Here is a 12,878-nt window from a genome sequence, read left to right as displayed (position 1 = left end):
TCTGCATCTCGCTCTTACCATCTTTGGATCCTTGAAAAGAAACACGTAGCGCTGTCCCAGCCCGATGACATCACCGGGGTGAAGCGGCACGTCTTTTCTCAGCACTTCGCCGTTCCTCGTGACCACGGCGTTCTGATGAGGACAGAGCAGGGTGGGGCCGCCGACGCCAAGGCGGTGGAAATCGCAGTGGATCGGAAGGATGTCATCGGCGAAGAGAAGGATGTCAGGCTTCGACCCGTCTTCGTGATCACTTTGACGACCAAATACAATGTTTGGCCCAGCGAGTAGGTAGACAACAAAGTCCTGAGCGCAGAGAAAAATGACAAGTTACCACACAATCTGCAACAGTTGAGGTGGTATTCTCCATTCTGCTAACATTCTGCTGCTATTACTGCTTTTATTACTATATTTATTGGTTCATGCTATTTTAAAGGTCCCATGATATAGTGCTCTTTGGATGCTTTTACATGGACCTTAGTGGTCCCTAATACTGTATCTGAAGTCTCTTTTATGTAGACCTTAGTGGTCCCTAATACTGTATCTGAAGTCTCTTTTATATAGACCTTAGTGGTCCCCTAATACCATATCTGAAGTCTCTTTCCCAAAATTCAGCCTTCGTGCAGAATTACAGCCACTAGACCCAGTCCCACAATGAGCTTTCCTTAGGATGTGCCATTTCTGAGTCTGTAGCTTTTGAGGAGGGGGGGAGACAAGGTGGAGGTTGGGGGGGGGGGTGGCCTTGACCAACTGCCACTTTTCTCGTTTGAAAGCCGTGATGTCTCTCTCTTTCTCATAGGTGGGACAAATTCTCTATGCGGGCAAAGTAGCGTAAGGGGAAGTAACCTGGCCCCTTATGACCTCATAAGGGGTCAATATTCCAAATTGGCCCGTCTGACCTTCCATCTTCTCAAAGGCAGAGCAGGTTACCCAGGGCTCGGTTTACACCTATCGCCATTTCTAGCCGCTGGGGGACCACAGGCAGGCTGGGGGGACGCATATTAATGTTAGAAAACCTCTTAAAGTGAAATTTTCATGCCATGGGACCTTTAACAATACACAGAGCCTTGTGAACTGTAATTGCATCTGAGCAGAACCTGAAATTTACACCTGACCATGCGCCAAATGTGGTGAATTTTGCAATTGATCGGTGAAACTGTCAATCTACCTGCCGCACTGGTGGGTAGCCAATCAGAATTGTCTGATTCATAGTTGTTTTTTGCCACTGTTTTTCTTTTTCATTTTAACCAAGTCCACCATTTCCCTGGATTCAAGCTAAAAATTGTGGAGAGGCCGGCTGAAACAAGCCACCGACAAAAAGATGAAGACGATTCAAAGAAAAGTAAAGACAACGTGCCAAGTGAACAGATGGCAAAAACGGCAAGCAACACTTAAATGCGTGTTCTTCAAAACCGAGTTCACGAACGATGATCGTGAATTACCTGCATTTCATTTTTAGGAGGTAAATAAATTGGCTGGTAAAAAGCCTGTGTGGCTAGTGGATTTTAAAATCCACCTGCCATAGTGGCTGGTAACCAAAAGAATTAACTTCAGGTCCTGTACCTGTATATGATGATAACAAAAATCATGATTTCACTTGATTTTGTCTCCAACTCATTGTGTCTATTTATTCATTCATCCATTCTTCTTCTTGTTCATACATGCTTATACTAACTAGCCATCTCACTTCTCTTCTGTTTCTCTTCTATTCCAAATGATTCACAGTGGTGAAAGTAACTAAGTACTAAAAAACTGTTCTTAAACGTGGATTGAATACATTTTTGTCACTTGTAGGTTGTGAGTCCAATATTCACTCTCTTTTTAGCTCTGCTCTGTTAGTATTACTTCCATCATAGCAGTCTTATCATGTGGAGGTATTAGAAGTATAGTCTTGATCTAAGCCTGATTAGACACACAATCTTTTATTAATCACATTGAGTGGCAAGCACAAGGTGTTGGTTTTTACTACGTTTGACTTTCCTCTTGTGATGCCTGTCTTTTCCGAATTAATTCACAGATAAACTCCCCACAGTACTTTTCGTGATAGATGATAATGTTGTTATGACGGGTCTTTTGGGAAAACAACTATGACGCACAGTCCCAAAAAAAATACAGCAGTGTGTGTGCCTACGTGTGTGTGGCAGTTGTTCACCGTTAAAACCATGCGTAATCAGCCAGGAAGCAGGGCCAGGGTTGTCTTTTTTTCTGTTTCCTGATCAGTATTTTGACACCGTTTTTTCTACTTACTGTTCACTGACCTTTCTCATCATGATTCTCCCACTCTCTCTCTCTTTTTATCCTGAGAAAACATGCTCTCCAAACACTGAGTAAAAGCCATGTCATTAATTACTGGCCTGCACGTGAGTCATTTGTGTAAGAGTTGGTAAAGAGGTGGAATTGGACATTTGCTAAGCCCCAGTCCCCTTAGTTACAGTAGCTACACCTATTAATTGAATGTAGTTTTTTTAAACTATGACTGTTTTATCACTTTTTGACTTACTATAGTATGAGTTTTTTCAACATACTATACTTTGACTTTTTTGACATACTGTACTATGACTTTTTGACATACTGTACTATAACTTTTTGACATACTATATACTGTGACTTTTTGAAATAATATACTATGACTTTTTGACATACTATATAGTATATAGTATGTCAAAAAGTCATAGTACATTATGTCAAAAAGTTATAGTTATAGTATATACATAACTTTTTGACATAATGTACTATGACTTTTTGACATACTGTACTATGACTTTTTGACATAATGTACTATGACTTTTTGACATAATGTACTATGACTTTTTTCACATAATGTACTATGACTTTTTGACATACTGTACTATGACTTTTTGACATACTGTACTATAACTTTTTGACATAATGTACTATGACTTTTTGACATACTGTACTATGACTTTTTTGACATAATATACTATGACTTTTTTGACACTGTATATGACTTTTTGACATACTATATACTATAACTTTTTTGACATAATGTACTATGACTTTTTGACATAATGTACTATGACTTTTTGACATACTGTACTATGACTTTTTTGACATAATGTACTATGACTCTTTTTGACATACTGTACTATGACTTTTTGACATACTATATACTATAACTTTTTGACATAATGTACTATGACTTTTTGACATACTGTACTATGACTTTTTTGACATAATATACTATGACTTTTTGAAAATATACTATGACTTTTTGACATACTAATATACTATAACTTTTTGACATAATGTACTATGACTTTTTTGACATAATGTACTATGACTTTTTTGACATACTGTACTATGACTTTTTTGACATAATGTACTATGACTTATTGACATACTGTACTATGACTTTTTGACATACTGTACTATGGCTTTTTTGACATAATGTACTATGACTTTTTTTGACATACTGTACTATGACTTTTTGACATACTATATACTATAACTTTTTCACATAATGTACTATGACTTTTTGACATACTGTACTATAACTTTTTTGACATAATATACTATGACTTTTTTTGACATACTGTACTATGACTTTTTGACATACTATATACTATAACTTTTTTGACATAATGTACTATGACTTTTTGACATAATGTACTATGACTTTTTGACATACTGTACTATGACTTTTTTGACATAATGTACTATGACTCTTTTTTGACATACTGTACTATGACTTTTTGACATACTATATACTATAACTTTTTGACATAATGTACTATGACTTTTGACATACTGTACTATGACTTTTTTGACATAATATACTATGACTTTTTTTGAAATAATATACTATGACTTTTTTTGACATACTGTACTATGACTTTTTGACATACTATATACATAATTTTTTTGACATAATGTACTATGACTCTTTGACATACTGTACTATGACTTTTTGACATACTGTACTATGACTTTTTTGACATAATATACTATGACTTTTTTGAAATAATATACTATGACTTTTTTTGACATACTGTACTATGACTTTTGACATACTATATACTATAACTTTTTTGACATAATGTACTATGACTTTTTGACATACTGTACTATGACTTTTTGACATACTGTACTATGACTTTTTTGACATTATATACTATGACTTTTTTGAAATAATAACTATGACTTTTTTTGACATACTGTACTATGACTTTTTTGACATGATGTACTATGACTTTTTTGACATACTGTACTATGACTTTTTGACATACTATATACTATAACTTTTTGACATAATGTACTATGACTTTTTGACATACTGTACTATGACTTTTTGACATATTGTACTATGACTTTTTGACATACTATATACTATAACTTTTTTGACATAATGTACTATGACTTTTTGACATACTGTACTATGACTTTTTTGACATAATATACTATGACTTTTTGAAATAATATACTATGACTTTTTGACATACTGTACTATGACTTTTTGACATACTGTACTATGACTTTTTGACATACTATATACTATAACTTTTTTGACATAATGTACTATGACTTTTTGACATACTGTACTATGACTTTTTTGACATAATATACTATGACTTTTTTGAAATAATATACTATGACTTTTTTGACATACTGTACTATGACTTTTTGACATACTGTACTATGACTTTTGACATACTATATACTATAATTTTTTTGACATAATGTACTATGACTTTTTGACATACTGTACTATGACTTTTTGACATACTATATACTATAACTTTTTTGACATAATGTACTATGACTTTTTGACATACTGTACTATGACTTTTTGACATACTGTACTATGACTTTTTGACATACTGTACTATGACTTTTTGACATACTATATACTATAACTTTTTTGACATAATGTACAATGACTTTTTTGACGTACTGTACTATGACTTTTTGACATACTGTACTATGACTTTTTTTTACAATATCATGGGCAGATTCTTAGAAATCTATGCAACAAGACAGCGGCAGACAAAAGTGTCATATCATTTCTAGCCGATGACTGTGTAAAATGATGACTTGCAGATTTTATCAGCCATCTAGCCATCTAATTAAACAATTATTTGCATTTTTTTCCCTCCAAACCAGAATGTTTTCTTGTGCATAATGCTGACACAGCACTTTGTTTGTGTGGCAACATCAGACTACACCAAGTTGAACGGGTTTAGACTACCTAGCCGAGCAATACCGATACTCATGGGTGGTGACAGTGTACATGTAGTCTATATCCACGATATTTTACTTCAATTGCTCGGTTGTCGCAGGAAATTCTGCTGAAATTTTCGGCTGGATGTCCGTCACCTTCCGCTTTCTTTGTGTTGGAATTCTAACCTCCGGTAGATTTCTGAGGACTATGGTTACCTGGTCCGAAAGATCTCTGCAGGGTAAATCCAGACAGCTAGCTAGACTATCTGTTCAATCTGAGGACTATGGTCACCTGGTCCTCAGATCTCTGCAGGGTAAATCCAGACAGCTAGCTAGACTATCTGTCCAATCTGAGGACTATGGTTACCTGGTCCTCAGATCTCTGCAGGGTAAATCCAGACAGCTAGCTAGACTATCTGTCCAATCAGAGGACTATGGTTACCTGGTCCTCAGATCTCTGCAAGGTAAATCCAGATAGCTAGCTAGACTATCTGTCCAATCTGAGGACTATGGTTACCTGGTCCTCAGATCTCTGCAGGGTAAATCCAGACAGCTAGCTAGACTATCTGTCCAATCTGAGTTTTCTCTCACATGACTGAAACAACTTTTGAAAACTTTTTGTTTCACCAGAACTAGTTCCTTCCTGAGGCTATTTTGCAGCGGCACCACGGCTCTGTCCTGCCCAAGACAATCTTAATTGGTTTTAAGAAATGCCAATAAACCAGAGTGTGTTTTTTTCCTATACCGGAATACTGTGTGGACTAGCCAGACGGCTTTATAACTGTCAACATGGCAAGCATCTAACTACTCCGCTGTGGTGTAGAGAAATATGTAGCAATGTGAGACTAGCATCAAGCTAACATTGACATTGTGGGAAGTTGGGCTTAGCATCCTCAACCTAGCAACCCCCCTGGAACTTTAAGTCTGGGGGAGGAGGGGCCGGAGAAGATGGCCATATCATCCATCCATCCATCCATCTTCGACCGCTTATCCGGTGTCGGGTCGCGGGGGCAGCAGCTCCAGCAGGGGACCCCAAACTTCCCTTTCCCGAGCCACATCAACCAGCTCCGACTGGGGGATCCCGAGGCGTTCCCAGGCCATATCAAGTATTTTGAATTTGGACTGCAGTAACCATTTTAAACGCTAGCTGTCAGTATTTCATGTTGCACCTTTAAAACAGCTACGCTACACTTACAACACATGTATCGAACTGTGTCGATACCCTACGAATAAATGAAACACCACATGTCGTATTGGTCATATACAAGGAAATATAAATGTACAGTACACAGAAAAAAACAGTAGCACCAAAAATTACGATATTTTACAGCTCCCCTTAGCCGTGGCTTCCCCGTATTCCCAATACTGGAATTGCAAAGTGGAACGCTGGTTCTGTGAGAGTTTTTCCCCATTCTGCATTCCCTTTTAAATTTTTGCCTTTAACAATTTCCTTAATTTTACTGCTCACAGAAGATGTAGTGATCTCATAGGTTAATGTTACGGCCACCAGTTTTGATTGTTTCAACCTTTTTATGTAAAAAAACAGAAAAGTCCTAATGGAGTTTTACAACTGGACTGGAGTTTAATGCCAATGTCTCTGAAGAGCTCAAACTATGTAACATGAGAAGAGACTTTTATTTTCAGAAGGAGGGTGACCTAACTCCCTAACTTTGTTGCAGAGTGTGTGTCTGAATGAGATACCTGTGTGTGGCTGCAGCCCTGCAGCAGCAGCAGGTATGGACAGTCTTGAGGAGGGTGAATGCAGTACTGTGTGGTGTTGTCGTCCCTGTTCTCCGTCTCCTCCCTCTTTGACTCCTCTCTTTCCCCCTCGCCTCTCGGCCTCGACGGACAGAGGGTCTCTGTTTTGGCTCGCGGCCTGCCGTCCCCCTCGGATGAAACCGCCAGGCTGTGAATGTGATTCTGTTCTGGGCTCGTTTCCGGGCGCTCGCGACTCGGCACTGAAGTTTGATTCAGACTCTCGCTTCGAACCTTGTGACGTTCATCGTGATTTGTGTCCTCTGTATCAGAATCTAAGAGGTCCATCTCACTTTTGCTCCTCGGCAGTTTGTGGCCTCGCCCCATGGTCCTCTCTATGAGGGTGGAGGTCACTCTGGAGCGGCTCTTCTGCAGCTTTCGAGCCTGGGCGTTGATACCTAACAGAGATGAATAAACAAATAAAACAGCTGGAAATTAGATCGGACACTGCTGTTAAAATGTTAGCAAACTGAGCTGCTATATAAATAGCCTACATGAGCAATGGAATGTAGTGATAGGGCAACACCCAACCCGATTTTTCCTGAAGTAAGGTGAGGTGTGTGTGAGCCTGTGTGTGTTCAGTCATCTGTACATCGTGAGTTTATGCCAGAGTCAACACAGAAGAGCCCCCATACAGGAAACAGATCCCAATGGAAAGAAAGACAGAGCTCATGGAAATAAAAATGTCCATCCACATGCTGACACTGATAGAGCGCTATCACAAGCCGCGCCATTCATAAAAGCAAAAACACAAAACAGGACGCACACTCTTACACTGTGACCACAGCTGTATCAACCACAGCTGGAGCCTCCAAAAATGATAGTACAGTAAGTGGTCCACCCTGGACATTTAAAGTGCCAATAAGTATTTGTGTCCAGCATCTATGGAAAGTTCTGGCTATATAATGGGTATCTACTGCATAATGCTTTTTAAATATCAGTTGAAAAGTGCATTGTGCATTGTGTTAAAACTGTTAAGGGTTAAATGAAGGGCGTGTCACTTGAAAAGATTTAATTGACTCACACAGTGTCTGCAATGTTCATTAAAATAAAAAGGTTTCTCTGGCCTCTATAAGAAAAGAAAAAAAAATAGAGGTCCACATTTGTAACAGAAGTTTTAAAAGAAAGAAACCTAGAAAACGTAGACTTATTAAAATGAAAAAATAGTTTGTTCTGTGTGGCTCGGCTGACATTCAATGGAAAAAAACCCCCACAAACCACATTTTTACTGTGAGAACTACAATATAAATCTAGATTTAAGACCGACAACATTTCATTTAATAGTTCCAACGTTTATTCCAGGACATGCAGACACCCTGAATAAGTCAGACACTGTACCAGCAGTGACGGTGTCTTTGTCTTTGGATGTCTTCTCTTCGACTGAGCTTCTCCTCTGGATTTCGAACCGTCTCGCCAGGCCTTCTCTTGGTTTCCATAGTGACTGCAGGAGGAGGGGCTTCTCGTTGTCGCTCACGACTCGGAACCCTTCTGTCCTCCACCGATGATCTCCGATGGAGCCAATGGTGTCACACAGAACATAGGACTCTGCCTCCTCCTTGCCCAGGCCATACCTAGAAGACATATGAGGATACATATTGTCATCATTACGATAAAACTAACTGGAAATTAATATACGTGTCATACACGTCAGTTCTACTTTACTTGTGCTCATTTAAAAAACAATCACTCAATACTGATAATACTATATACTATAATGGAACAAGCCGTAAACACAACATTGCAATATTACAACCGAGTCCATACAGTGAATGCATTTCCTGGCCAATGTTCCAATATTCACTTTACTTTTAGGTAAGGGGACCAGATTTCTCAGACAAAATCCGGGGACACCTTCAGCTCAGAAAGCGTCTGTACCTCCAAATCACGTTGTGTTTTTATTTTTGTAAAATTTAAAACGAGGACGCTAGATCTAGAGCTGTTCTCATTAGGGGCTGAGCCTCCCCCTAAAGGTCTGATCCTAGACTCAACCTGCTGCTACTTCATACTGTACGCCATACACCTCAAAGGGGAATGTTGTAATATTTACTGAACTACATTTATCTGACAGCTTTTGCTTCATTGCTTCAGGCTTGTTTCTGCAACAGCTCATTGAGTATCAGATACAATAAAATCTCTGAGGAAATATTTTCCTTTGACAGTGATGCAGTATTAAACGAGATCTCGGCAGTCGGTAGCAGAGAAAGCTACAATGTGAGTTAATAGGATAATTGTCCAGCTTGTATAAAAGTGCTCGTTTTGCTACTGACAGATTCGGATTACTATTCTGTACTATAAGTGTCTGACAACATAATGATAAGGAGCTCTAAGGAGGTTGACCTTCCTAGTAAAGATAAAGATCCTTTTTTTAAAACATAAAAGTGCGTTGGCTAAACCCACCAGACTCCATGCAATTAATAGCTAATTTTAGCATGGTAAAACACGGCTCTCTAAAACATGTCTGAGCTCTGAGCAGCGCTGGCTGTCTGGAGCCTGCGTGTGTAGGGTTTGCAACTATCGGCTCCGTTTGGTCAGTGTTTTCTTTCTTTTGTTCCAACGTCGGGTCTGTCAGTCATAGTGAAAACCGGGGACATTTCCGGGGACAGATCCAGCCGGGGACAGGTCACCAAAACCGGGGACTGTCCCCGGAATCAGGGCACGTCTGGTCACCCTACTTTTAGCTCTAGTTTGGTCTTGACCAACGCCTTTGCACAGAAATGCCTGGCTCTTTATATATACTTTATTAAATATTCTATATACTCCACTATGCTCACCGCTCACCAGCCAGTCGCCACTGTTATCTATCTGCCACTTTTTGCTAAGCAGGTTGCTTACAGCGGATTTATCAGTTCTTTTTTCTGTGAAGTGAGTATGATAAACCAAAAACAGTAAAATGTTGGGCTTTAATGAGTTCAAAAGATGCTAAAACGCTATGTAGAGCTGAGGGGAACTGCAGAGTCAAGTGATGACATGTGGGTCCGTCACAACATGCGACAATTTTCACGTTATGCATAGTAATTTGATCCATTATTAATCTAAAAAATGGATTAGAGCAGCTTTAATGTAAAACACTTCAATATGAAAATATGCTGACTGATGGAGGGCTCTAGTAAGTTTCTTTGAACTAATCACATCCTTATCATGAATATTCCATTAGACCTGCATATAGTACATAAATGAGCTTATCAAGATACATAATCCTGCTGTGTGCTTAATGTATTTGCTAACCCATTACTAAATAAGTGATCTGGTAATCATTTTGCTAAATGTCACTCCCTACAGTGTACATTTTTACTGAGGGAAAAGAAACATGATTTACTCTTTCCTCTACAAGCTGAATACCACTTGTATTATTCATACCATTATGTTTTTGGCTGAAACATGAAGCAAAGGCTGACAGACATTCACTCAGAGTCCTGGCCGACAGCGCCGTCTTTCACACAAATCTGTGGTTTGCCCTAGACCTTTTCAGAAGAACTAACTAAACTATTTGGCACACACACACACACACACACACACATGCACACTGTGTACACTGTACTGCAATTATAATAAACAGAACAATGTGTAAGGTTGTCTTTGTTCATCTGAAATACATTAATCGCAACATGAACTCCTTTCATCAACCGCCAAAGTTTTGTGCATCAAGGACTGTTGTGCCTGCTTTCATATACAACTTATATGGCACAACGGTAAATTACAGCAGAGGAAGCATGTGGATGGACATAACTCACCTCGCGTTGACACACATACCCACAGACAAAGCAGACACATGTGGCAGGCAGACACACACACACTCCCACACACACAGGGGGGACACAGATAACACATGGCCTTACCGTTCGAGGGCCTCTTTGACTAGCTCTTTTGCACTAGAGTGTGTGGTGGCCAGGACACTCTTATAGTGAGCTCCCTCGCAGATTTCATTTCCAAAGATCTTCAGGATTCCTGGAGCAGTTATCTGATTGGACAGCTCGGATGGATCGTCCACTCTTAGAGCATCTGCGAAGATCACTGCATGACAACGAAGGGAACAGGTTTCAATGCTAGTTCTCAGTTGCCGTTTGTTAGCATTAATGGGCACAGGGCCAAGTTGGGCCCTTGCTCCATTTGTTTGGCATTTGAGATGGTCATGCTCATTCTCCTCTTACTTTGAAAATACTGTAAAATCATAGCTGTAATGCCTGTAAATGTTGTGCAGCTCAAAAGTACTTCATCTGAGTTTTGTTGCAATGTTAAGCACAGTGCTGGTAAACTTCCATCTTAAATTAAAAAGTTTTATGTATGAAGAATTACAACATTTTCGGTGTTCTTCGACATTTATTTTTCATCTCTGCCTTTCATCCAGATACATTTTGGCCCTTCATGTATAAGAGTTTGGGCACCTCTGAAATCAACCAATGGTCTATGCTAACAGCATCACAGATGGAATATGTGCACTGATGGGTGAGCTCGTTCCTTCATTTTTCATATGAAGCAGTGACATTACATTAAGGGTAGGTCCTTGTAAATTCTGGAGTGTGGTCTAGACCTACTCTATCTGTAAAGTGTCTTGAGATAACGCTTGTTATGAATTGATACTATACATAAAATTGAATTGAATTGAATTGAATTGAATTGACATTCAAAATCTCAATAAAAACATTTAAGCAGTCTAATTATACTGGCATTTGTATACTGTGTACTTTCTTTGGTCAATTTTACCCTCTAAATCTACAATATACAGTTGTCAAACCATGCTTTCCTCTTGTTACAGAACTTAATGTGTAAAAGAAGTGGCTCTCAAAGTGTATGCACTAAATCCTGGACAAACGTGAAACAAATCTCAAGTCATTGGGACGTACTGCTTCCCTTCCTGGCCGGGATGGACAGCGAGGACCTGATGCCTGATGTCAGCGTCATGGAGCTGGATTTGGAGGCGGAGCCGCGGAGGAAGACACCCGAGAGGCGGAGAGTTGGGTGACGGATCCGGCTCACACCCTCTGCTGATCTGATGAACAGAGGAGAAGGATGGGTCCTTAAGGAGATTCCTTGACCGTGACACTGAATCCCTACCAGCAGACCCCTTGTGGAAGGGCAGTAAGAGCGGTAGGATGGATCCCAATAGAGACCAACAGTAAGCGTCATGTGAACAGAGGGATGGGGGAAGGGTAGATCAATTGTTAAAGGAGACAAATGATGGAGAAATCATGAAGAACAGGGAAAACAACAGAAAAAGAAGACAGAAAGTAGGAACAACAATTGATGCAACAGCAAAGGAGATGCTAAAGTGACGGATAGTCAAGTATTTAGGAGTAAAAAAAGCGCAAAACCTTCTACATTCGACACACATTTCAACAAAATATGAGGATTACTCCCAGAAACCTAGATGACAAGCTTGTATCACATGTACATACGTATCTGTCTCCAGCACAATGCCATCCAGTCTCCCTCACTATGCCTCCCTCAGCTCTCTCCGGACATTAATGAAATAATGAAGCGTTGTTTCCCTTCTAACCAAGCCTGTAAGCTTCTTATTACTCTGGTTCAAAGGTTCTCTTGAGAAACGCCATTACTTGGATATAAAAGATTTAAAGCTGTGGTAGGCACTTCATTTTGCCGTTGTTGGGCAAAAATTCCATAATAATCTTTTTCATATATTGTTATTCAAGTGGGCAAGGGGACACGTCAGGCTTCAGCTGTTCAGGCTTTAAAAAATCTAGCCGTGATGGTAGATGTTGAATTCAGAGAGAGAGAGAGAGAGAGAGAGAGAGAGCACAGTTTGTCTTTACCTGTCACACTTTGAGGAACAGTGAGTGACCCCCCCCCACACACACACACACACACACCAGTAATGTTGTCATGTTGATGCCGATATCATCAGTTGTGTTCTTGTTGTTATGATCGTTGATGTAAATGTGATCAATGTCTCCCTGTTTGTGAGCTTTAGCATTACTGTATGTCACTATGGT

At 39.5% G+C, this 12,878-nt stretch overlaps 1 protein-coding gene across 1 annotated transcript in view; it reads right to left on the bottom strand.

Moving 5' to 3' along the window:
* The window catches only part of radil2b (Ras association and DIL domains 2b), a 34,688-nt gene that overhangs the window by 18,441 nt on the left and 3,369 nt on the right, over positions 1-12,878 (bottom strand). The window contains exons 2-6 of the mRNA XM_032502321.1: positions 11,772-11,917; positions 10,767-10,941; positions 8,269-8,501; positions 6,877-7,328; positions 19-303 (exon numbers count right to left, since the gene is read on the bottom strand). Of these exons, the coding sequence (XP_032358212.1) occupies positions 19-303; positions 6,877-7,328; positions 8,269-8,501; positions 10,767-10,941; positions 11,772-11,917 (1,291 nt within the window). The remainder of the gene's footprint in view (positions 1-18; positions 304-6,876; positions 7,329-8,268; positions 8,502-10,766; positions 10,942-11,771; positions 11,918-12,878) is intronic.

The sequence above is a fragment of the Etheostoma spectabile genome, chromosome 21 (assembly GCF_008692095.1).
Source record: "Etheostoma spectabile isolate EspeVRDwgs_2016 chromosome 21, UIUC_Espe_1.0, whole genome shotgun sequence".
Taxonomy (NCBI): domain Eukaryota; kingdom Metazoa; phylum Chordata; class Actinopteri; order Perciformes; family Percidae; genus Etheostoma; species Etheostoma spectabile.
This window is presented reverse-complemented; position numbering and strand designations above follow the sequence as displayed.